The sequence below is a fragment of the Buteo buteo genome, chromosome 6 (assembly GCF_964188355.1).
Source record: "Buteo buteo chromosome 6, bButBut1.hap1.1, whole genome shotgun sequence".
Lineage (NCBI taxonomy): Eukaryota > Metazoa > Chordata > Aves > Accipitriformes > Accipitridae > Buteo > Buteo buteo.
In genome coordinates this window covers 12,556,386-12,583,234 of record NC_134176.1, presented here as the reverse complement: position 1 = coordinate 12,583,234, position 26,849 = coordinate 12,556,386, and the positions used below count along the sequence as shown (strand labels likewise).

General features: G+C 37.1%; 1 protein-coding gene across 10 annotated transcripts in view; it reads left to right on the top strand.

The window, feature by feature from the left end:
- Nucleotides 1-26,849, top strand: part of TRAF3 (TNF receptor associated factor 3) — a 74,655-nt gene that overhangs the window by 33,858 nt on the left and 13,948 nt on the right. For 6 of the 10 annotated variants that reach the window (XM_075029796.1, XM_075029794.1, XM_075029792.1 and 3 more), the window contains 8 exons: nt 5,568-5,824; nt 8,868-8,919; nt 11,198-11,302; nt 12,202-12,369; nt 17,032-17,112; nt 19,798-19,872; nt 21,669-21,761; nt 26,275-26,415. In XM_075029796.1, coding sequence (XP_074885897.1) covers nt 5,583-5,824; nt 8,868-8,919; nt 11,198-11,302; nt 12,202-12,369; nt 17,032-17,112; nt 19,798-19,872; nt 21,669-21,761; nt 26,275-26,415 — 957 coding nt within the window. In that variant the 5' untranslated portion in view covers nt 5,568-5,582. The remainder of the gene's footprint in view (nt 1-5,567; nt 5,825-8,867; nt 8,920-11,197; nt 11,303-12,201; nt 12,370-17,031; nt 17,113-19,797; nt 19,873-21,668; nt 21,762-26,274; nt 26,416-26,849) is intronic. The other 4 variants (XM_075029799.1, XM_075029800.1, XM_075029801.1 and 1 more) reach the window with 4 other exon arrangements.

Below are 26,849 nucleotides of genomic sequence, written 5' to 3'. Positions count from 1 at the left end.
CTTGATTATTTGGTGCTCTGAGGCTATCCTATAAAGCACAGAAGAAAATTCTGTGAAGAGTGAAACTGATGAAGTCTGGTTTCCTAGTAATCTGTGCCCTACATCCCTTTTTTTAACCCCTACTCCCCCTTCCTCAAAAAAAAAAAACCCAAACAAACAACCAAAAAAAAACCCCTGCCATTATTATATTGGAGGAGACTAAGACCATGAAGTTTGCCTGGACAAGAAGGAGCAGGTGGTCTTGTCTGGCTTGGATGTAATTGTGTACTGACTTGCCAACTGATAGATCACAGGTGGTGATGACCGAGGTACTTTTACAGCCTCTTGCTTAGTGAGACACTACATTAGGTTTCTCTTTCTGTTCCCCACATAGCTGCTCATTTTCATGAAACCTATCTGTCCAGTTGGTTCCCAAGTGTTTTTGAGAGGCTGGGAGGAGAGACAGCACAGTCACAAGCCCTATCTCATTAAAAGCTAGACTAAAAAAACATACCCCACACTACCAAAAAAATTACCTAGTTAGAATGAGGCCCTGAAGTTTGTGTGGTTTTACGCTTTTTAGATAAGATTATATAAACTGTTTTTTGAAGAGGAAAGATTGAATCATCTCATTGGTCACTCTTCTGCTGTGATCTTTAGCTCCCTCTTGCAACTTCAGGTTTCTTTTTCAGAACTTAATTTAGATACTGTTGTTCTGTTAGGAATGTCGTTCTGTTTGGGTAACTTCTGTTTTCAGTGCAAATTGTAATTTGATTGAAAAGCTTTTCTGTCCTAAATAATAACCAAATTAGATTGTGTCTTCTGTTATCCTCTTCTCTGGTAGTGTAACAAAAACACTTACTTCAAATAACTTCTTGACCTTTTTGAATTTTAAAACTTCGGCAAAAGCTTATTTACTTTGTATTGTCAATATGTTGAAAACTGTCTTCATGCAGAGCTTGCTAGCTGCCAAATCCTGTGGTCCCTTTTGCCATCAATTTTTTGGGGGGTGTTTTAGATTACATAAGAGTTAACACTTTTCCTGGTTTTTTAGATGCAAATTGGTTTTGAATTTTTATAGAAGCTTTACTGTATTTCTATGTTGCAAATTGGTTTTATTCCCAAAAAGCAAATAAAAAAAATATATGTGGTATAATACAGAACACTAATGCAGATTTCTAGGATGTTTGCCCTCTCTGTGGTGAGAACAGCATCCTTGCTTAAACAAGGAAAGAGAAAAATGCTTTTTGTTCGGGAACTCCTATGCTTTCTAATTCTTGGAACATCTTTGTCAGTAGATTCACTTTTGTTTCCAGTTTCTAATGCTCTGTACTAATGTTAGTATGAGCTAAGTAACAACAAATTGTTCTAACCTTTATTACAGTATATACAGCCTGAAATATTAACTGGGGTCTAGCCTCAGATACTTGAGTAGCACTTATATTGAACAAGAGTAGTGACAAAAATGCAGTGCAGTGAGACCTGACAGACTGGAGCGAGCAGTGTCACCCATCTGATGACCAGAACAATCTCTGCTTCTGTTACTCTGCAGAAGCATGACTATAAGCATGTGTTGGCTGCAGGAGAGGTGGCTGAAGGAATGTAATCAAGAGTGGACAAAACTGACCTTGGTGACTGTGCCTCTTTTTATGTGCTTATCTGGCCTGAAAGGTGGGATTGTCCAAGATTTAACAGTTTTAAGTCATCTAAAAGTCATATTCTTTTATTGTGATGATTTTTCCCAGGGATTAGAAATTGGACCAAGAAATAGCTAGTAGTGAATTAAGAGTTAAGATTTAGCTTGCTGAACAGGAACCAGAGTCTTTGACTTGATGGCAGCTTGCCATGCCTTTAGGAACCGGAGGCCCCCACCAGAACTAGCCTATCTTGAATGTTCTAGCCAGATTCCTCTCCCTGCTTTCTGGAGGTATGTTATCTTCACTGCTGTAAGTGCATGGTATCTTACTGAGGTGTGACTTCAAAATTGCTTCTTGTTGGCAGTTTGAAACATGATTATGGGGGTATAATCTGAGTCCTGCTGTTAAAGGTTCCTGAAAAGGAAAAGAAGACGTTGCAGATGACACCCTGTAGTGGTATGTAAACCATAATAGAAAGTTGTTTGCAAAAGGGTGGCAGCTGAAATGTTTGTATTATCTGCACTTGTGTTCACCACTGATCTCATACACAGGTGTAACAGCATGCAACTCACATGCATGAGGACATAGCTCTGTGCATGCAGATTTGTGTGTGCAGTTTGATAGACATCACGTCTCCCCACTCCCTTGTTAAATGCAGCTCTTTCATTGTAGTAAGGAGTTCTTTTGGTGTTCTTTTAAGCTCAGTTCTCTATTGTATTTTATTGCAGTACTTCATGAATGGCTTCCTAGTTTTGCTGCATAAGATAATGCTGGCAGTTCAGAGTATCATGGAAGAGAATTCCTCACCAAGCTGGCCACTCTGCTGCTGCGCTTTTTAGCTTTTCTGGTCTGACATACTTCTTCATAAAACAGAAATATATAAGCTGAGGCACACAAATATTATTCTTAGGCATATTGCATAGTAAATTTTATTTATCAGTGTGCTTTCTGGTTGTTTTCTGTGACGAGGTATCCAATATGTCACTTCCAAAAGTGGAGTCCTGTGGAGCCCTGTGCAGCTTATTTTGGTATGAAATCTTTCTCGCCAGCTGACAGTCCAGCCCCAGAGGAGTTTCATATCTCTATGAAACTCTCACCTGCTGCTCATTTGGCATTCAGTACTCTTTCTCAGTTAAATCTTGAATATTATTCTTACCCCTGCCTGCCTCATTGTGATTAATAAACTGAATAGTTTCCCTGAAGAAATCATGCTATTGGAAGACTTCACATCTCTAATCATCTTTAGCTTCTTTTTGTTTGGAAGAAACTTAATGGGGAAACAGATGTTCAATAGTTTTGTTGTATGACTTGCAAGTTCAGGAACTTTGTGCTTTCTTGACTTGCCAATTCTCCTGTCAGCATCTCTTTTAGTGCCTCTTTTTCTGAATTTCTTCTGTGGGTCAGAATCAGGCCATGCCTTGTTTTATTCTGGCATTTTAAGAAAAATCGCATTCCCTGTCTTGTTCTTACCAGTCAACATTCTTGAAGTTGGCTTTTGACTTCCAAGAGTTGACAGAATGGTAGAGGTCTTTAATATGATTAAAAAAAAATGCAGTTGCAGTGGGAAAAGAGGCATCAGTATCTACCTACAAATTATAAATCAGAGAACTGAAAACCTTTACAGATTCCTAAACTGCTAGCTCCAAATGAAGCTCTTCCCACAGTTGTGCACAAGAAGCAAATCCATAGATAGCATCCAGATGGGTGAAACTTAGCTTATGGAGTTGCACTTTTTTCTTTCCCTCTCTTGCTAATCTCCTTTTCTTTTACAGCTGCAACAAAGTGCCAAGTCCTAAGCTCATGACTGGGTTCCCCTCTGTCCAGTCACAGATGTTCAGCAATGGCTGTCATGTCTTGGACAATCTCTAAAGCTAGACTACTTTCATCAACTGCTTTCCTTTCTCACTCATGTCACTTCTCTTAACCTCCTTGTCTCTCAGCATCACATCTCATTTCTTGTATGCTGGTTATAGTCTCTTGAATTGCCTCTTCAGTATCATCATTATCTGGCTTTTTGTTTGTTTTTTTTAATGGTTGCTGCTGAAACTCCAGTTCAGGCTTTGCTTACTTCCCTGGTCTGAAATAACCTGAATTTCCTCATTAATGAGGACTGCAAGTTACTTACAGTTCAGCACTGATTTTTCTGTTTTTTCAGATACTGTTCTGCCAAGGCACTAGACTCTGCAGTCTTTGAACAGTAGACAAGGAACAGGCAGATATTAATTCAGATTATGCACCAGCATTTATATTTCCCTTTCAGTTACTGTAGAAACTGTTTTGTTTCTTTGTGGGGTTTGTGGGTTGGTTTTTTTTTTGGAGGAGGGGGAGGAGGTGGTGGTGGTGGGAGGGAATGTTTGTTTGGGTTTCTTGTTTTTCTGGTTTTGAATAAGACCCAAACATCGGATCTACTGAGTTATGAGGATGGTTTTCTTGCACTCTCTCTGTGTTTGATGGAGATACAGAGACGCTGTCCCCCTGGGGCAGGGGTCAATGAAGTGTGGATTTGTCATTCAGCACCTCTATCCTTACTCAGCTGATGTTGGTAAAGACATGAAATGGTATCAGTGATGAGATGCAATGATTTTGTCTTTTGTTTCTAGAAATAACAGTTGGCATCAGAAATGAAAGAAATTTCCTTGGCTGTTTAGTCTCCATGGAGAATTCTATACCAAAACTATAGATGCAGAAATGATTTACAAGAAAATACGTTCAATTACAAGTACTTGTGTGGTGGGTTTTAGGCTTAGCGAGGGAAGATAAGAGATGACAAAAACAGTGCACAAGAAGGTTTGCGTGTTTGGGATGTGAGTCATTCGACTCCCTTTGTCGTATTGGTGGACATACTTTTATAATTGAGAAATGAACTGGACCTCATTTCTTCATTCTGCTTCTTAAAGTTGAATTATAGCGCTCAAGGCAACTGTAGAGCAGTGGAATAGGTTTATATTTCAAGTGTCAGTTAACATGGAGGGAGAATTGGAGTATGCCTTTCTCTTGTAAATAGCCAGGCATTTCTCTTATGTAAATAGATGTTGATCCTCCAACTGTGCTTTCTCCTTCATGTGCTGAGGTTTTTTAAGACCACTTAACACTTGTTTGACTAGAAGATAAGCAAGGAAATCACTGAAAATGGGTTTTAAAATTTAACCTGGGGTATTTTTCCTCTGTTGCTCTGCTAATACTTTGCATGCTGACCTAGAAGAATCATAGTCCAAGATAATAGGTACTGTAATTCAGTCTTCAACTGCATTAATTATTTTTTCATCTGCCTGTCAGTTGTGCTTAGTCCTGGTGAATTAATCAAGTGGCCATGTTATATAGGCCTTTCTCCTCTGTTAATTAGACTTGTATCACCTGTTCCCTTCATGTGGGGATGTACAATGAAAAGGTTGGAAAGTGTTTAAAAAGTAAAAACCTGTTGTGTTGTTATAAAACAGACTTAAAGCAGCATGTCTTATACCTTGCTATTGCATGGGATAGACAGGAAGAGTTGGCAGTGAAGGTGCATAGACTCCAGATATGCTGTATAGTGGTTGTGTGCTTTTCACAGTAGCATCTGAGTAGTAGCGTGCACAGTACTGGACCAGTGCACCTTCACCACCACAGCCCTTGCTGCTTCCTCTGCTTCAAAGAGAGAGAGAAAGACATGGAAGAATGCAAGCTCTGTTCTTTTTTGTTCCTAGAGTGATGCCAATAATTAACTAACACGTTGCTTTCAGGAATAGGTTTTAATTCTTGACCTTCTAGAGCCATTGAAAAATATAGAATATTTTATGGGTTTGCTACGCTTAATAAACTTAGGCAGTTACGTATGTATTATGATGTGTGGACACATATTTTTTCTTAGTGCTTTCTGGTTTTACGTAGTCTCTCAGAGATGCTGTGTTTGTTTTATTTAAATGGAAAAAGAGGTCTTCATTTCTCAGAAGTTTTCTCATTTTTGCTTCACAGAAACTATCTTAGAGCATGGACACCAGTAAGAAGACAGAACCCCCTTTATCTGTGGAAATGGTGCAACAAAGGGCCAATCCTGATCGCAGTCCTTCGGCATCAATTTATGTTCCAGAGCAAGGTGGCTACAAAGAGAAATTTGTAAATGCTGTGGAAGATAAGTATAAATGCGAAAAATGTCACCTCATCTTATGCAATCCTAAACAGACTGAATGTGGACACAGATTCTGTGAGACCTGCATGAATGCCTTGCTAAGGTATGTTTTTTGTTGTGACAGAACATGTTAATAACTTTGTCTTGTGAACCGCTGAAAATAGCGTGAACACCGTTGTAGTTTTAGGAATACATTAAGCTAATGCCCTGGCTTGAAGCAGCCTTCCACTTGTTGCTTGCTTGATTATTTGTTATCCATATGCTGGTGCAAACATTTGTGTTCTACTCTGGGTCAGGATGAGACAACTAAGCTTTCCATCAGTATTGTTGGAATGGTTGTTAAAGTGGTTTAATCCCATGTAGTGATGTGCGTTAGATAAGAATTTCATTGCCTGTGGAGCCTAGACTGAGTAGCTATTTCACATGACTGGTAACATGGCTAGTTTGGCGTAGAATGCTCTTAGTGAATTGTGGTTATGTGAGGAAGTGAGCCTGCAGAGGCTCCTTGGGGTGATGGTACCTAACCTAGCTGGGGACCCAGCCTTACAGTTGAGTGGTGGGACCCTTGGATAAATGTAACTGCTTGTGGAGCTTCCTTTTCCCATAACCATTCTAGCTGTATGTCCTGGGGCTTGTATGTTTTGTGGATTCCAGGAGGGTCAGGAAGGCTGGCTTCTTTTACTGAGATGTTTGGGCCAGAGTGCAAAGTGGTGGTGAAGTGAATGTTATAGGTGTAAAATTAATGCTGAGAGATTCAACCTTTCCTAGTCTAGGTAAGAATAAAAGTGTGATCATTCAAGGAGTATCTAGCTTTTAACAAGTATCTGTGCATCAGTAGAAGTATATTTCTTTGCCTCTCAATTTTGATGCATTGCTACTGATTGTATTCAGCAGTGTGATTTCAAAACTTGGTCTAATGTTTGGAGACCATTCTGCAAGCTTTAATCTCCTGGGGTAAATAAGCAGTCAATACTTCCATTTGCTACTGGGAAAACAGAGGTATAGAAGACATTGAGCTCGCTGGATGTTGCACACTGCACTACTAAGAGGATTTGACTTTAGAAGGTCTTGGTGATCTCGCGTTTACTTTTTGTGACCATCCTGACTCTAGGTATTAGCTTATATTTCCCTTGGAAATACTGTAATCTCAGATGTATATAAATCAAGACTACATGCAGCATGGCAAAAGAAATTGGAGGATATTACATCACTGTGTCTCATGATAAAGAGTAACCTCCTGTATTGGGCAAATACAAGGGTCCATAGCTCACTAATCCACTCCTGTCGGTTTTGTGCTACAGCATGTCAAATTTAAAACAACAAAAAAACCCCGCCAACTTTTTTTTCAATACACATTTTCAGGTGAGGTGTAGTTTTCATTTAAGAAATGCAGTTATTTCTTTTGAATATATGTTTTTGGAAGAGTCTTACATGGTTAATAACAGTGACTGCAGAAAAGCAAACACCTGCCATGCTTGATGCGTGCAGATGGACAGAGCAGATCCTTAACAATCTAAGCAGTAACAATTCTGGCATTGCTGTAATCTGGGCAATTTTCCTTCCCTGCTGTGAGACATGCACGTGTGCTTATTACAGTGCAGCTAGAACATGTGTCATTTTACTTTCTTGACTTTCCAACTAGAGTGTTATTGAAAAGGACACATGGGTAAGACCATCTACCACACTGCTCTTTCATTCGAGTTATTTCACTATATTTAAGTGCTTGTTGCAAACAAATCCTTTATTAAAATTAAATTTACAGCTCTTTTTTTTGAGAAATAAAAAGTGCCATAAAACTGGAAGCAAAAGAAGTTTATGTTGTTTCTGCATTTGGCACAAAAAATTTTCATTCAGTGTTGATATGCTGCTGCATACACACACACTGATTATATGTTAGCAGCTTCTGTTCCAGTGTTATTTGAGGACAAAGAATTGGGAGTCAGTGTAGATAACGCAGTAAAGATGTCTGCTCAGTATGCAGCAGTAGTTTAGAAGAGCAGGTGGGATGCTTGAGTGAATTCAGTAAGAGCAAGGAAAGCATGACATTGTATTAAACACTATATGCCCTCAAGTAGATTAGTTCCCCCCCCCTTTTTTTTTTTTTTTTTTTTTACTTAACAAAAATATTACAGATACTGAAGCTGCAAGGTAGTTAAGCTGCTCAGAAATATGATGGGACACGTATGGTCAGTTCAAGAAGCAGAAGCCAGTGAGATGATTTGAAATAACCATACTGATTATATAACATAATCAAACTTATTCAGCCTTTTACATTGATTTGCACAGCTCCTAGCAGCCACAACTTACAGCCTGTCAGTGAGTTGCTTTACAAAAGAATTTACCTAGCTTTTACTTAGTGCTTTTCATCCATAGATCTCGGTGCTTTACAAGGGAGATCAGTATGACTATCCCCATTTTACATAGGGAAAAGGAGCTAAAAAGGAATGAAGGGTTTTACACTATGACACCTGGCAGATCAGAGCCAGAAACAGCTGTAGGAACCAAGATTTCCCACACTCCAGTTTCTGTTCACGGACTGCTCTGCTCCTCAACCTGCCTGTTGTCTAAGAGATCACAAGTTTGGTAATTAGATTACCAAAACAGCTACAGGGCAGTAGTTCAGATAAAGGAGGGAGCGAGGATCTGTAACAGTTACTAAAACCAGAACAGACTTGAAGGAGATGGACATAAATACTTTTTTACCCTAAAAGGATATATAATTGACTGTCAGAGGAAGTGAAGTTTAATTAGGTGTTGTTTGAAAAAGGACTGGATAATTGAAGAGAAAATATTTTGCCTGTTTGCACAGCTAGATTGAGAAGTGACAAAAATTGTGGATCAGGTGCAGACTGTAAAATAAGGAATGAATTTTGCCACCTTGAAGAAAACCACTGCGCAGTTGGCTGGAGGCATTGTGGTGGTCTTATTTCCTCAGCAATGCCAGATTACTGTCCACTGAAAACTTGGTGTTCAAATTTTTTGAAATAACATTGTGTTATCTCATTATAACGAACTATATCCACTTCTAATGATTTTAAAATATATTCAATAATTGTAACTAAGTAAAGTGCCTAATAAATGGAAATTTTTGTCCTACAAAAATTCAGATGAGTTAAACTAGTTTTTCTGTTTTCTTTTTTCTCCAGTTCTTCTAGTCCAAAATGTACAGCGTGTCAAGAAAGCATAGTAAAAGATAAGGTATTGTTAAAGTTGTTTTTTTATTCAAGAATATTGAATTGTGTGGTGTACATAAGAAGTGTTATTGCTTTGTGGTAATTATTTCATAAGCCTAACAAGCAATGTGAGGAGGATAATTTTGTTATAAGACCTAAACCTTGTATTTTATATAGGAGGACAGCTCACTTTTACTGTTAACGACATGGTAGAAAATGGCAGGTCAGCTTCATCCCTAATGGTCCAGCCAGGTGTCACATCTTGTTTTCATAGTTGGGAGCTGCAGCAACACACTGCAGTTGTCCTCCCATCAACCAGGAGGGTGATAAGAAGTACTGCATCTCCTTTAGATGCAGAGATGTGACAGATCTAGGCAAATCTTACTCCTGATTTAGCTCCAGACCAGTGTCTACTGTTTCACTAATCTGTTTTTACGGTGTGTTCTTCTGTGAACCACACTGGAACCAGAACAGTGTGGAGTTACAGTAACTAATAGAATCAGATGATTCTTCTATGGATATTTCACTGATACCCTCTTCACTGTTTTTCACAGCAAAACTTTGTATTGCCTTTGAAAGGTTGAGGGTAGAGAAAATTCTTTTTGACTTAGTACACAGTTTATGCAGTTTTTACATTAGATTTTTCTAAAGTGTTTAGTAAATTCTTTGTGTTAGTAGTCTTCCCTGCCTAAATGAACACTTGTTACAGTAACCATTTTCAAGAAAAGGTTAGTGGGTACATGAATCTCTCCTCATCTTAACTCAAAATAGTTCTCTAAACAGTGCTCAGTGTAATTCAGTTTTGACATGGACGGTCTCTCCAGGAGCTCAGACCAATAATCATGACGCCTACTTTATTTGTCTTTTTAACACTAACTTTCTGGCTCCCAATATACATAAATATGTACATTTATTATGAGACTTCAAATATCTCTAAAACAGGAGGAGGACAAGAAGGGCAGTGTATATTAAATACATGTTAGACTAACTGTGTAAGTCAGTAATTTTCATGAAACTGGAAACTTCTCTCTCCCCTTAGAATGCTGATGTCCAAAATCACTGAAGAGCTATTAGATGGTCTTGGAAAAACTGTTTAAAAATTGTCGTCTTACCTTAACTTCAGTCAGCAAAACTGTACCTAGTAACCCTGTGAATTACTTTGGAAAAAATACTACAGTAGTGGCAATTGATTATTCAAATGAGATTTGTTGATTCATTAAACTTCACATATGCATCAGTGGCCTGTGTCAGATGAGACTGGATGAGAATGGTTGCAGTGTTTCCTTCTTCACTGATACTGGGGATAGATTCATAGTCACTGTGGACAGATCTGATCATAATTGTCTGTTGTTGTTGTTAAATGTTAGCATGCAGAACCATTCTGTAATTACACTAATCCTCCAGTGCATGCAGTATAGCAGAACTGCATTTGTCAGAGAAGTTGGGCTTGCTTCTTTGGTGTTTCTTAATGGTCATGAAAGCAGCTGCAAAATAACTAGAAGTTTTTAGCCCTTTGTTTTGGTCTTCAAAATAGTAGTAATGGTCTTCAGTCCTTATCTCCAGTTCCTGCCCTTAGCAATGGGGCTTCTTGAGAGTGCGGTTGTGTTGTCTCTTTATCTTTTATGGGGTATCACCCATAAAAGGTGGAAAGTCCAAACCCCAAGCTGTGTATTTCTAATTTTTTGCAATTCTATTATAGACAAAAAATGCTTATAAACATTAAAATGGAGAGATAGTTAAAGCCTGCTTATCTGTGAAATAATAAACCTCCTCCAGTCTAAGACCTTAGAAAATGTCTTTAATATTGTGTTACCACTGAAGTGCAAGTAGGTGTTCCAACTAACCAGTCTAGTCCTTGTGGGACTGTCTTCCATGAAATCCTTCCTTTCTGAACCACTGTGCTTTGGCTCTTTTTTTGTCTTTATGGTATTGTGCCTAATGCATCAGCTTCCCAAACGTTGTAGAGAATTCTAGCTTATGCAGGCCTATCAAGCCTGGCAAGAAAATAGCAAAAAATTTAGTCCTTTCTTGTACCTTTCCTTTTGTTGTAGTTATAGTAAATGTGAAACAATAGTAGAGCATCTGTCCAAATAGTCTTTCTCACTGGGCTGCTTCACAGTGGAGGAATCTCAGTGATGCCCACATTCAAGAAAAACTGAATGGTAGGGTTTTATTTCTGGCACATAAAGCTAGAATTAAATGACACTGCTGTAGCCAAATTGCATGGCCTTTACTTTGTTTGAACTTGCATATTCTTGACAGGTTTTAAATTTCTAAAATGAAGTGATTTTTTTATTTTTCAGGTATTTAAAGATAATTGTTGCAGGAGAGAACTACTTGCCCTTCAAATATACTGCAGAAATGAAAACAAGGGCTGTAAAGAACAGCTGTCTTTGGGTCAATTACTGGTAAGTAATCTGACATACTCATAAGCTTCCTTTTGAGTTAAAGAAAGAGAAGAAATCTCACAAATTAAAGCCCCAGTCCATTTCTTGACTTGCTCACACTAGGGGTTATTCTGACATTTATAAATCAGAATAGAGTTAAACTGTTTTGAAACTCAGCTTTTTGATGAGCTATAAGGAATTGTAGTAACAAATCATGCAATTGTGTGACACTAAAGCTCAGAAATATAAATGCATGAAGCAAATGACAAGGGTGAACTAAAATTGGGAAAAATCTTAATGTGTACTTTACAAATGTGAGAAATTTGAATTCTGTTTTGGTGTGGTTTTGTTTTTATTTACTAGTCTTGATCCTCATATAAGTGGTGGTTTATGCATGGAGTTAAACCTTTGGTTTCTCCAGACTTGTACAGAATAACCTATAGCTTTGTTTTGTGAAGGTATAACATAGCAGTAATCCAATAATATAACAGTTGTAAGGTATGGCTAACCCAGCAGTTTGTAGTCAGATGTATAGGTACTTGCTTTGAGCGAGCAAGCTCAGGTACTTAAACAATTTAAAGCAGCATCTGTGTTTATGTGGAATAATACACCTTGGAAAAGAATGCTTACCTTTTGTTTAAATAGCCTGTGTGGAATTTTGGACTGTGTTGGAATACTTTTAGTATAAACGTAGCTCACATACATCTATAATACAGTGAAATCTGCTGTCTAGGTAAAGGGAGTGTAAAGTCAGAAATGTATTCCTGAGTGGATTTGTTAGTGTTTGCTCTTGCACAATACAGTGCTCAAAATAACTTTACTTACTTTGGTTCTGAAGTTACTTAATGTGGGATGTCTTCAAAGTATAGAAGACATGCACAAAATTTAGTTGGCTTGACTTTTTTTTTTTTATCTTTCAGATGCATTTGAAAACTGATTGTCAGTTTGAAGAGCTCTCGTGTCCTCGTGCTGATTGCAAAGAAAAAATACTGAGAAAAGATTTGCCAGACCACGTGGAGAAGACCTGTAAATACCGGGAGACGACCTGTAAATACTGTAAAAGCCAAGTTCCAATGATTATGTTGCAGGTGCAGTATTTTCTTGTGTATATAGAACAACTTTCCATACATTAGTGTGAAATAATAACTCTTCTTGTGCTTCTCTCTAGCTGCCAATAGAGCCTTGGCCTCTCAGCCAGAATTAGTAAGTCAAAAGAGAAAATAGGCTGACTTTCAAAACACTTTTTTTCTGCAAGAACACCAGTCACTTCATTGACTAGGAAACATTTTCTTTTTTCTGATGTTCAGATACTGCATTTTAAAAAAAAATTCAGATCCACTGCATAATACTGATACTAAAGTAATTTTTGCTATGCTTTTTTATTTTGCTTTAATTGATATAATAAATGCAACTGCCATGATAACAATTAAATGTTGTGCAGGAAGAGCATAAGCATAGCAATTGACTGGAGAAATAGCATCTTTCTGTATAATCCTTCTTCAGTACTGTGTGATCTGTTATGAGAGGAGAGGAGGAAATAGTGTAAAAGCAAACTGTGTCTTGGCATAACCAGGAATGGTACACGGCAGGCTTAAGCAGAGTTACTGCTGTTCCTGGCATACAAGTAGGTTATTGGATAAGCAGCATGTTGTGAGTTAGAAGTATAGAGCAGAGGTTGAGAAAGTCATACTTAACTTTACACACAGCATTGTAACTTGACTATGTTAACGTTATTTTTGCATTGAGCTGTATTATGCTGAATCTCTCTTGCTGTAATTTTGACATTTTTTTAAAAAACTCTGTTTACATAGTTTTCCATAGTTTGGACAGTCTCAAATTTTGGACTTTCTTAATACAGTAAGAGTGGTGAGAATTTGATTTTCATTCGTGTTCTTGTGTATTGTTAGGTGAAATCTCACAATGATGAGAAGCATTCTTTGCTCAGAGGTGGTGTTACAAAAAGGTGTAGGTAGAATCTCACTGAGTTCTGATTTAGATTGGGCTTCTAATTATTTGAGTGTATACTTGCAAGGGCTGGTACTTTAATAATTGTGCATTACCAAGCATAAGGTGGCTGAGACATGAAAATACACAGAGAAAATTAAGTTTACACTGTGTTTATTCTGGCACATTCTGATACAGAGGTGAAACTGTATTTAGTTAGACTATGGATGCTGTTCTCCCAGAATTTTCTTTAGGTGGGGAATTGATGTGAGGCAAAGAGTGACAGTAAAAGATGTGTAGTGTCTTAACAGACAAAATCAGTGAGTATTAAATATGTTGTCTTGTTTAAACCCTATTTCCATATCTAAGTAACATGCTCACAGGTTCCTTGCAGGCAGTTTCTTTTTATAGGAGCAATGTAGTTAGATTTTTGAGAGTCTGAAATCATCTGTAAATTTTGAGGAATATAGAACTCTATTTTAGTTTAAAAGCTTTCTCTTTTATGAGATAGTGATGGATTTAACATTTATGAAATCTTTGAACTAGCAGTAGCTTTCAAGATGCTCAGAAGCTGAGACAAGTTTTAGTCTATCAGATTTTTAATTCACAGCGAAACCAATTTTAGACATTCACATTGGAAACAAGAGTGGCATATTACTCTAAAGTACAGAAAAGAGCATTTGTAAATAAAGTAATTGTTCTCCAAAATCTTAAGTGGTGGAATTAAGAGTTGCTCTAAGAGGTAATAGAATTGGCTTATCCAGAGAGCCAAAGAGGTTTGTTAAAATGTAGTTTTATGTTGAGATGTCACTATTCTGATTGTATATAAGTTGGTACCACTATTCACCTGCTCTTAAAAGTTCTAAACAAATCTACATTTGTAAATCAGAACGTTTCCAAGCAGTGTTACATGTTCTCATGTTACATTGGCTTATATGTTCCAGTACAGTTTTGCTTCCATGCTGCTTTAAGGGTGCAGAAAGCTCTGCAATTAGAAGATGAGCACTTGGCTGCTTTTTTTTTTTTTGCCTAGATTTTTTAAATGTTCAGTGATTATAGAAATGCAGATTTTTTTTTTTTCTTGTGGCCTGATAAAATGTTACCTTGTTGTACTTTGGTAATGAGAATCAGACACTTAATGAGACTGTACATTTGAATGAAAGGCTCCTTTTGACTTCTCATTTGAGTTTTGTCACCTAGAGCCTGAGTTAATCTCTAGCTTCTGTAGCCTAAAATTTTCTCTAATGTAATAATGACTGAAGCAGGCCTCAGTGACTTGAACTGAAAACGGAGATAGAGGGAGCGTACCGAGAAAAAAGGTATGCAAATGGAAACAAAAATAATTTTACCGGAGTACGTATGGTTCATGTCTTCATAGAATCCCATGACCTGTGGGGTAGGAAATCCCCGTTGTTGGAGGCAGACTCTTTAGTTAACAGTGTTAGTACACATTTTTTTAGATTGTATTTGTCTTGCCTGTAATGTCACTAGGTGAGTTAACTTCTTAATTTCTTTTCTTTTGTTTAAACCATCTAAAAAGTGGGGGGTTTTGTCACAAAGGTACCTTTTCCATTCTGTAACTTCTGGCAGATAAAGATGGTGCATTGTTAGAACAGAAATTAGTAGCCTTGAAATGCTTCTGAGTTGTTATATTTTTCTGTGGATAATCCACAAAACTGCTTGGAAGTGCTTCTCCTATGAAATTGATACTTGGGCAGTAGTAGTATGATACAGATCTGGCAGGACAGCATCGCTAAGTGTGTAGGCTCTTTCTGGCCACAGAAAGGCTGTCCCAGGCAGGCCCTGCCAAGGCAATCTGGACTCTGCTCAGTAGTCTGAAACACAGCGGAGCTGACTGGGACAGCCACTGGGGAAGACGCAAGACCTTGTCATCTTGCTCCCTTGTCGCTGCTCTGGACCAGGCATGTTCGTAATGTGGCACTGGCTTCTCTGAGGAGCCGTGTTAATATCCTGCCTTCCCCTCATCTGTGCCAGGTGCCCTGCATGCGGTGTCACCCGTGTTCTGTGCTGCATTTGGCTTTTGGTTTTGTGCGCTCAACTGTGAATTTAGCTGGTCAGTAGGAAGAGGATTCTGCCACTGGAGTGGGATTACTTGTGTATATCCTGAAGTCATTGGGAAGGCTCCCCTTGGTTTTGGGGGGGGGCCCTGGCAGGCAGAGTGAGGAGGAGAACTAGAGAGAGGGCTGAGAAGAAGTTGCATGTTGCCTTTTTTCCATGAACTGAGAGTCAGTGCCATAGCCTTTGCCAGATAGTTTGGGTAAGTCAGAGGAGAGAGCAAGGGAATTAAAATTAGGGAATGGATGTTAGAAGGGAGTATTCATTTTCTAGTTTTGTAGTTGGTAAACCATTAAAGAAGCCTGTAGGGCAGTAGGCCCCTAAAGCTGCGCAGTCGTGTGTGGTGTCTCTCTTCAACATGATGACATACGTGTTCAGAATGAGGGGGGCCCAGATCCAGTTCTTGAGTCTGAGCAGAAATGGCCCTATGGGCCATTGCTTACCAGAAGAGTACCAGAGTCACCCTGACAGAGGTGTTCTCAGTCTGTTAGCATTGCTCCTGGTTGGGTATCCATGTCCTGGTGGGGAGGGACTGAAGCTACCTCCTCACCTCCTCATTTTGGGAGGCTGTCCCAACTCTCTGGCTAAGGAGCAACTTAGGCTTCCTTGCTTTCTGTTGCGGTGACTGTCTACATGTGCTACACCAAGTGAACGAGCACGAATAAGAAGGATGGCAGGATAGACTTGCTTCAGAGCAGCATACCTGATGATCTGTTTTTAAAAGTGAGGAGGTATACATTTTCAAATATTTGCAGATTTATGATAGAGTTCTGAACTAAGGCCCTTCATATCTCAGAGCTTGGCTCTCCTTCAAGTCTTGGTTTTGTTTCAAAAAATAGATGTCATTACTGGGCAAAAAGGGCATGCTATTTGTTCTTCCTTTTCTAACAGCCTTATAAATCTAGTCCTTTGTTTCCTTTGCTTTTCTTAAGTACCAGAAATGAAACAGCTTGTTTCAAGTTGAATGGGACATGTCACTTGACATGAAATGAAATTTTTTTTTCCAGATTTTTCATTTTGTTGAGAAAAACGAGAGAAGAAACATAAATTCAATTAGCTTGGGCCTGATTGTCTTCCCTCCCTATGGTGATATGGTTTGACAGCTGTACTAAAGTTTCTGTCATCATCTAGGTTCAGATCAAAATGCCTGCCCGGCATCAGGATAAAATTTCAACATCTATTTGAACTTCGGGTGTATAACAGTGAGACTTAGTATCAGATGTTTGAGAATCAAAATTAGAAAAGAATTGGAGGGGAATATCCATACATAGGAAGGAGAGATTCTCTGAGAGTGGGCAATGTACATTTCTGAAGAGCTTTTCCATGCACTGTATACCCTTACTAAAAAGGACATCTGTGTTGGTTCTGCTTGCTCTTAAAGATGCCCATTTTTGAGAGTAATTCTTGGGGAGGAAAACCTGAATTTTATTATTGTTTCATTGCTCTAAGTAAAAACAATAAAATGGGAAGCAAATAGATTTATTCTGTGTGGGAAAACACAAGAAAACCCATATTTTTGCTTCAGAATATCAAGATGTCTGTCGAAAGCAGAAACTGATGTTTGAGCAATTGCAGTTCTGTAACTCTGCACAAGTGGGATAAACATTGAAAAAAAATCTTGTGTGTTGTTTTTTTTTTAAATTATTGTAGGATGCTTTTCTTTGCAGGTAAGTCCTCTTTAATTTCAGAGTAAGAGTTAATTTGTGGCTTGTTTGCTTTTTCCTCTGTAGAAACATGAAGATACAGACTGCCCGTGTGTCATGGTTTCATGTCCTCATAAATGTAGTGTTAAAACACTCATGAGGAGCGAGGTAAGAAGTCATACCCAGTGTTGTGCTGAAAAATTAAATATTTTTTTTTTAGTAAGATCTCGCAAGAATTTTGCCAGAAGCCATTTCCTTATTAAAATGTGAGATCTAAAGAAAAGCTTTTTCTACCACACAGTTAAGTGTGATAACACTCAAATATTTTAAATGATTTCTTGAAAAACTATTTAAAAAGAAATAATTTCTTAGTTTTATGTCATTATTACACTTGGCTTGCCCAAGATTAGTGCATGCTTTTCCTGCTTTCATTTTTACTAGCTCTCCCCCTGCCCTTCCCCCATTTGAAGCATTTTTGAGTACAGTAGAGCAGCATCTTGGGGTAGTTAGCTTGTATTAAAATAAAAAGAGAGAATTAAAATTTAGTGGACATTGGCAAGAGTTAGTAAAGACTAGAAAAATCATATAAACATGTAGAATAATTTCATGGAAAAACTTAAATTATTATTAAATCTGTTAAATTTGGGGAAAAATAACTGACACTTAAAGAATTAGTGTAAGAAAGAGGGTAATATGAGTACAGCATTCTAACAGCCAGATGCAACAATGCATAAAAATTTCTCTTAATGTCTAGAAGCTTGCAGTAATATATAGACCAAATTAAAAAAAAATTGAAACCTGTCGTCTTTGAACAGATCCATGTTCTTGTACATTAAAAGATATAAGTAGCATCTCTCAAAGTCAATAGGTTTTCTTTTTTTCTAAAAATAATAACTTACTCACCAAGGATGGGGAAGAGCTTATTTAAGTCTTCAGCACTCCATAAGAATCACTTAAGTTTCTGGTCTGAGGATAAGCTTTTCTTTTCACTGATACTTACTTCCTGAGTTGGAGTTGTACTGTTTTTCAGTTACACTTGTAAATTATTAATCATGTCATAGTGACAAGGCACATAAAGCACCTGCCAAACACAGGGGCAGTTTTTTCCCCCAGGATAATGAAATATAAAATACATGATAGATACTGTACCTATTAAGAGAAATTGAGCTGCTAAGAAAAGAGAAAATATATATACTGAGCTAATTCTATCAGTGATTACTTCCGAGTTTAGATCCTGGTTCTGGAGCACTTAGGCATATTCTTAATTCTTGATGTTAGCAGTTACTTTGAGAAGAGGTGTATCTGAGTGCTAATAAGAATTGACCCATTAAAGCTGGGGTCATTACATATATTGTCAGAATTGGGTTCTCAAACCATTGGTAGAAACAGAACTTTAAACGGTCATCTTGCCCTGCATCATCTGTTGCTGTATGTTGCTTAATTTTTTTCTGATACTGTGAAAATGTATATATTACTTAACTGCATGGTTAGGGACAATGACTCTAATACAGAAAATGGGAAAATGCCTGCCTAACAGTTTGAGACGATTCTGTAGTGTACAAGTGAATATCTTACTGTAGAATAAAAGGCAATTTTTCATGTTTAATCCACAACTCTTTGGCAGGCTTCTAGTTTTGAGAAGTTGAAATTGTGGCATTCTTGTAAAGCCTGTTACACCATGTCTCTTTCTTATTTGGTCTTATTTGTTTTTTTCTGAACCACATGTCTTTTGAAACTATACTGTGAATTTCTACAGATGGTGTATAGAACATAATAGGTGTATGTCAAAGATGAGTGACCGATTGCATCTCGGTATCAGATTTTAAAGACTGTCCTGTCTGTTCCAGAGCTACATGTTCAAAGGAGAATTGGTTCACCACTTCTTTCTGTGGAGGTGGATGAGCTGAGTCATGTGGGGCTTATGGTGTGGGAATTTCAAATGAGATTTTGAAACCCAAAAGAGTGATGCCAGCTGAGGAGCTAGGCTTTAGCTCCTGTCTGCTTTGTGGGAGATGCAAACTGCAGATCCTGTTTTTGAAGAGTGTTTGTTGCACTGTCCTTTCCAAAAATGGCTCTTTGCTCCAACTTTTAGGCAGTTTGCATCCAGCTGCTGCCTGCTGTGCTGCAATGGCTGCTATCTGTATATATGTATATGCTTCTGTGAATTCCTTTATTTTTAAAGGAAAAGTGGTCTGTGCTCATAATAATCCAAGATATTGGAATAAATCTCAATCTGTGAAAAATGCAGGCATTTTACTAATCAGTTTTAATCCTGTGTACTGCTTTTTTTTTTTTGAAGTTACTCAACTGTACCTATTCTAAAACTCTGTCTGTTTCATGCAGTACTTGTTTAGTCTTTTTTGTGTAATTTAACTGTTAAATTTAGGCACGGAGAATTGCATGTTATGTTTTGAGAAATTGGTTCCTCATGAAATTGGGATTAGAAAAAATGTACTTTACTACAGTGAAACTGATCTTAAGACTTGCTCAGAACACCAGTGAAAAATTACCTGTTGGGAGAAGATTAGTCATTCGCTAAAGTCAAATGAAATCATATAAATAATTGTAGAGTGTGTTCTTTTTAATTGGGTTGCCTATTGAAATGGTCTTTAGTAGAAGTTTCACTGTATATTAAATGTATCACACTGTATACTGTATTGGCATGTGCGTGTGGTTTACATATGTGTATATATAGTATTTGCACTTTAGATCAGACTGGAGAAAATATACACACGTGTATTGTATGTTCTGCAAATGGCACACAATACAAACCTGATAACCTGTGCCCTTTATGTTTTGAGCATTATCATGCAAACGTCTTTTGCCAAAACTCACATTTTTTTCCTATTGCAGTTGAATGCACATTTGTCAGAATGTATTAATGCCCCAAGTACCTGTAGTTTTAAGCGTTATGGCTGCACTTTTCAGGTCAGTATATAACAATTATACTTCCCAATTGATGAAAGTCTGCAAATAAAAACCTAACTCTTTGACGTGAAAGTTCTGGACTTCTCTAGTCTTGGTTAAGAAAGTCATCCAGTTGCACCAAGTGATTATGCAGCAGATGTTTGGTTTTGCATTTTAAAGATAAACAATACAAAAGCCCACACATTCCTGCAGTGGTTTGGGAGTTCAGTTATTAGGTACATCTTGTTGAAATAGGAACATACACATTTGAAGAACTTTTTAATTTAGAATAAGAGGAAAGTCACTTTTGTTCTTCAGAAAATAGACTAGTAACTTCAGTTGTTTTTATGAAAGTATTTATTTTCTTGAGCTAAGTATGTTTATATTTTCTCTCATTTGTGTGTCTTAATAGTTTTATTAAGGTTAAACATAGGTTAGTGCCCTTAAAACATGTATTTTTATGTGCATTCATATGTCTGTGTGCACATAGGTGTATAATCAAAGCATAGCATGAAATTTATTTTAAAAAAAGAAGTTTTAGATTTTAATCCTGGCAATCCCTGCAATATTTTAAAAAATTAAAAAAGCACCAAACCTCAGAGTTTAGTTTCAGTAGTATTATTCCAGTCTCTTCCAATATTCTGCTTCCCTTACCATATATCTTGGGGAATTTGGATGCTTAGATAATGAATTAGGAAATTTCAGAAACTGCTGACAGGAAAAAATGGAGTTTATCAGATAGTGTGATTCATTTGTTAGCCCATGATAACTTAAAGAGACAAGAACCTTAAGCAGCAACACTTCTCAATAAACTACTTCCTGCAGGTATTTCCAGGTTCTTAAATAATGAGCATTCATCATTTTAAGTGTTAACAGTAATGCTCTTAGTGGTAGAAGTGATCAGTGCTGTAACCCTGCCCACTGTTATGTCGTATGTATTGCCATTCATTTTATGTATGTATATGTGTGCATATATGTACATATATCCACATATATATTTTTAGTATTTTATATAGAGTACATACCTTGAGGATCATTGAAACCTATTCAGTTGCTTTGCAGTGTATCTACTATCAAAGCTAATATACTCTGCATTGCAAAACACTGATGTAGGTGTAATACAACACAATACACGAAGAAAGTAATATGGTCTTCATCTTATGTACTCTGTATATGATCTATGTGTGTTCTGTAAACTTCTTATATAGTGGTTATTTGTAACAGCATTTATAGGTTGTGCAGAGGCAGCATATCTGAATATCATAGAGCAATCATGGTAACATCTTAGGATGACAAACTAGGCATTGTAATATCTCTCAAAGTAGTTTATAAAGCTGGCAGTTTCCAGTGATGATAAATTTATCTTAAATATTTGTCTTTAATAATCAACTGAGGGAAAATTTAGTGCTTATGAAGCTGTTCATGAAATACAACAGAAGTTTTAAATTACAGTTTGGGGAATTGGACATTTTAGGTTTTGCTTGACTCAAGAGTTTTATTGTGCTTTGTTTAGTGTAAAGCTACACAGAAGACTCTAAAATACAATTCATTCTGTAAATCTTGTTCATCTTTATTGTCTCTGACGTATCAAGCACACTGGATGGAGATATATGGCAGTTGTATAAAACACTTGCTATATTAAATGTATTCCTGACTTTTGTAAATTCCCAAGTAGATTTCCCTTCTCTCTACAGTTCTGCAACATGCATCCGTGAACCAAAATATGTAGTGTTGGTTCGATGTCTTGATATAATCTTTCTTTGTAGGTTTAAAAGAAGTGGAATTGGCTAAAATGTATAAATTCTTTGTTGTCACAGGGAACAAACCAACAAATTAAAGCACATGAAGCCAGCTCAGCAGTGCAGCATGTTAACTTATTGAAAGAGTGGAGCAATGCTCTAGAAAATAAGGTATATCTTCTACTCACTTCTAATTTTCATTGATTTCTTTAAATCATAAAAGTACTAGAAGAAGCGCTTTTTTTTCTGTTTAACAGCTGTTCAACAGTACAGCTAAAGTACTAGTAGGCTCCAAAAGCAATCAAGCCATTTAGCATATCTGGTACCTTTGTTATAATAAAATGCTGTGAGAAACTTGGCTTCGCAACTCCATGTACAATTTTCCTCATTGGTAACTTAATTAAAACACTTTCTTCACATAGATAAACAGTCCACTATTAAATTTCCTCTCTGAGCTGCCTTCTTACAAAAGGGAGGGTTCAGAAAGCTGTGGCAGCACTATGAGCTGTGTTTTTGCTACCTCAGTATTTTTCAGAGATAATATTATTAGAAATACCATGTAATAAACTGGTTATTCATTTATTTTTGTTCTTGCTCTCCAAACTTAACAACCTGCAAAGGTTAATTAAATTAAACATATTGTAACTCACAGGCATGATGATTTCTGCTTTAGTGCATGAAGTTCATGTTGCAGTGCTTCCTTGGGACTCCTGGTTTTAGATTGTTTGGGATTTGGGATTTGCTGGAAATTGTATCCATATCAGCTACGATCTTGTGAATCATTTGAATGACTTAACCATCTGTTCTGCAAATAAAATTTAAGGCTTTGATTTAAAAATACAAAACTTCAGATCAAATCACTGTTTTCTTAAATCTTTTTCAAAAAGTTTTACGTAGCCATTAAAATAATGTTTCTGCTTTTTTGGGGCGGGGGTGGGGGGGAATCCCAGAATTAATCCCAATTAATCCCAAACTGTTCTACAAATGTAGGCAGAAGAGTCAGGAGCCCCTTCAGATTTTTCTAGAATGAGTTAAATGAGAGTAACAATGCCAGTGTCAGCTCAGCGGCAGTTATGATGTGTGTGGCTTGTGACTTCTGTCATCTCACAGCAGACTGCTAGCTTGAGTTTAGTGAACTCTGTCTAGAAAGCATATTCCCTTCTTGGCCTACAGTGATCTCTCTATGCATGGGTTTCCAGCAAGGTCCTGCAGCTGCCAGAAAGTATAGTTTTAAAGCAGAAGTTAAGAGGAACAGCAAAATATTATTTTATCCCTGGCACATTTGTCCCTGGACTGCTTGTTTTTGAACTTCAAGCCCCATAAGGAAACCACTGAACATGGGAGAGCTCTAGTGTAGTTTTTTTAGACAGAATTTTTACTACATGTGTAGGCCTTAGTCTGATGATCAATAACAATACGTAAGTTTGCTTTTGCACTTTAATGTCTTTGTTAATGTAGGAACTGTACATTTTTCAGTTGTAATGGATACAAATTCATATCCTTAGGGTTTTTTTCTTTAGTCTGATTAAACCTATAGAATTTATTTTGCATCATAGGGAAAAAACATGTTCCCTGTGACTTCCCAAATAGATGATGTTCTGCCTTTTGTCAGTGTCCTGAGAGGTGCTTTGTCATTTAAAAAATACCCAGCAGTTCTGTGTTTGTCTCTTACAGAGCTAAGGGAATATACACTTTACTACTTTTTTATGTTCAATTTTTGTTTTAACTTTCATTTAGGACATAACTGCTTATCATTGTTTGTCTCTTTTTTTCTTTTTTTTTTCTCCCTTTTCACTTCCTGCTTTGTAGACTTCTTCCTATTCATAATAAAGAGTTGAATCACTGGAAATCCCAAGACCGTGCCAAGTTACCAGAATAGCTAACCGCATATCATATGTCAGTGACTTTATTCTAGAGAAGGATAACAAAATGATTTGTAACTTCATTGTTGTTCTCTTCTTTGAGAAAAAATTAATCGATACACTGAAGAACAACAGTGCAAAGTTAACTTAGCTGATGAGTATCACAGAAATCTTGGCCCTGCTGAAGTCAGTGGAAGTCTTGTTGGTTTCGGTAGGGCCAAGATTTCATTTGGGGTACTCACTGTGATATGTATAGAGGGGAAAGGAGGAGTTGCTTTCTCCCAGTCACCACGTTCTTTAACAGTGCTTGTGGAGTATGCAGACTGAAAGTCTTCAGAGCCGCAAAGATTGCGCTAAGTTGTGAGTTTGGTATTTGAATGGTGGTGCTGCTGGCAAAGAGCAGTAAGAGAAGGTCAGATGTAAAATCTTGAATCAAAACTTTGTGGGGCAAATTAAAATTCAGTGTTTTGTTCACTCTGTGATGGGACAGACTTGCAGACTGAACTCCCACGGGTTTTATGATGTTGGAAATAATGAGTTAAACATAATTTTGTGGCTTCGTCACATTCTTAAAGAAATCTGGTATAAACTGTTTTTTCTTTTTTAATATGTGACTTAAATATGGGACCTGTTTTAATCTAGTTCTTTGTGGCATAAGGTTTCTTCCTTTCTTCTTTAGTAAGCAATAATAAGCAATAGGTTAATTTGAAAAACTGCCAAATAAGAGCATGCTTATCCTAGGAATATTTCAAATATGACAAGGAAGTAAAGGAAGCTGATTGATGCAGTTTGTAAATAGATGCTGTGTTTCCTTTACACTGTTTTTTAACTGAAGTTAAAAAAACTTATGCCAAGTGCAATTAGGAAACTATATTTAGTGTTAAAGATTCCTTATTTACAAATTACCACCAAACTACATTTACTGCCTTAGCAATGACAGTTTTGTGTGATTAAGGTCTTCAGGACATAATTCTGTTTTTCTTGTGTTCTGTAAAACTGTGTGGAAAATCTCAGTACAAGACAGGCCTACGTTTTATAGCTTGTACAAAAATGGAAATGTAATGCTAGTGACACAGAGTGTAACTGCCTTATGATTGGGAGGCCTGGGGAAGGAAACAGTGAGAAAAGGGGAATGTAAAGATCACAATTAACTAAAGAACTCTGATTCATTAAGGAAAACAAGGTTGCAAAAAATTAAAGTGGCTACCCAGCAGATCTGAAATACGTGGGAGGCAGGGATACTGGTTTAAATTTAAACTTGTTCTTGAAAATTTTCTCTAGTACCTAGGCATGCATTCTGTCAGCCTTGAGATTGTTTCTCTCTCTGCACTGGCAAAATTAGCTTGTCTCATTTCTGTGGAGCCTCCTCTGCCGGTTTTTCCATATATAAAACATGGAACTAATGTATGTGTGTATATGCACACATGCTATGCTATATTTGAAAGTAGATACACACATATATTATGGTATCTGTGTTTTTGGGCCCCTGTCTGACAGACCTGCTGAATGCCTGTGGACTTTGGCAGTCCTTTGTCTAGTGTAGGCTAGTATAGAGATTGAAATTATTTACCTTTTTAAACAGGCTAGCTTCTTCAGTCTAGGAATGCAGTGACACGTAAGTGATTCTACTATGTCTGATTAGAGGGCAGTTAAGGTGGTGGAATTCTACAGTGGTACCCACATCAGAGGTAAAAATGGCTTGACTTCCAACTAGCATCTGTATTGAGTGTGGTGGTGTAGATTTTTTTTGGAAACATGAAGCATCCAAGTAATTGGTCTTAATGTGGAACGTTTATCAAGATTTTCCTGGGTCAAAAATGGTGCTGCTTCTTATCCATATAAAGATCTATCTGTGGAACTAGTCAGGGCATGTCCAAACTTCATTTTGTGTCAAGTGTTTGTTTTCTACGTTTTTGCCACTGAATAATCTTGCCTGGGGAAAAATGAGATTTTAAAAAAAAAAAAAAGCAACCCACCACCACAAAGGTACCCCCTTCCCCAAACCATATTAATGAACAGAGCACAAAATAGTGTGATGGAGAATATTTACTGTATTACTTTCATCCCCAAGGAGATATGTTATATGATCTTCTAACAAGGCTCATGTTTTAAAATCAGAATGAGTCACTAAGGAATGAATTCATAAAATGTCAATACAGAGAGAGAATATAATCCACAGCCTGTAGCTCTTTAGTCTTTTCTACTAGTAGGCACCATTGGATTTTCCTTCAAATGCATGGATCCCTTCTGTATTCGCTCATTTCAGGAGTTTTCATCACCATCACATTCTGTGAAGCCAAGCCAATCCCATGCAGATGTTTTTCCTTAAATTTGCTATAGATCAGGAAAGATTGGAGTGGGTGAGGAAGACTAATGTTCGCTTTCCCGACTAGCTTTTCAGCTGCTCGTCTTCTCTCTGGTATCCCTTCTGTGCAGGGCTTGAGTTCTTAACACTGATCTAGAGCTAAATAGGTTGTTTCTTGCAAACTCCAGGCAACTCCCAAGTCAGTTAGTGGAAACCAGGAAACCAAGCCATTAAATAACAAACTGAATAAAGAAAAGATTATGCATAGACACAAGTTCTTTTGCTGTTTGTGTATCCCATCTGCACTTTCATTAGCTAAAGTTGTACCAATACCATGCTGTGGAAGTGCAAAAGTAGCTATCAGAAGGTTGGGGTTTATTTATATATTTGCAAGATATGGAGAGAGATTTTACTAGGATCTCATCCCTTTCATGTGTTTAAGATAGTTTAAAACTAACAAAGTTATATAGGTATTTCTAATAAACTTTGGCAGGAGTAATTGTAGAATTTTTTCCAGGTGGCCTTGCTCCAGAATGAAAGTTTGGAAAAGAACAAGAGTATACAAACTTTACATAATCAGATTTGTAGCTTTGAAATAGAAATTGAAAGACAGAAGGAAATGCTGCGGAATAATGAATCTAAAATACTTCATTTACAGGTAAGAAATTTAGAATCTCCCCATTAAAGCAGAAATGGTAGTAGCTTCTGTTCTGTGCCTTTACACTTGTGAAGTGAGGTGTTCTAATTAAAAAGGGGGGGGGAGAGAGTTTACCTTATTATAAAGCTATTCTGATTCTTTTTTTTTTTTTTTTTTTTTTTCTTCTGGTCAGTAGCTGGTTTGTTGTGTTTGTTGGAGTAAGATACTTCACTATAACACTGCAGTTGCCTAGCCTATGTTAAAACAAAATCCCCTGTTTAAAAAGGGAAAAGATTGAAAATAAAATTACAAATCTTATCTGAAGAATAATCATAATTATTTTTTCTTCTCTACAAAAAATAACTGCTTGAGGAACTACTGTCAAACTGGAGGACAAGATTAGCACCTTAAAACTGTCATATGTATATTGTATATTTCTTTTGTACTTGCTGGTA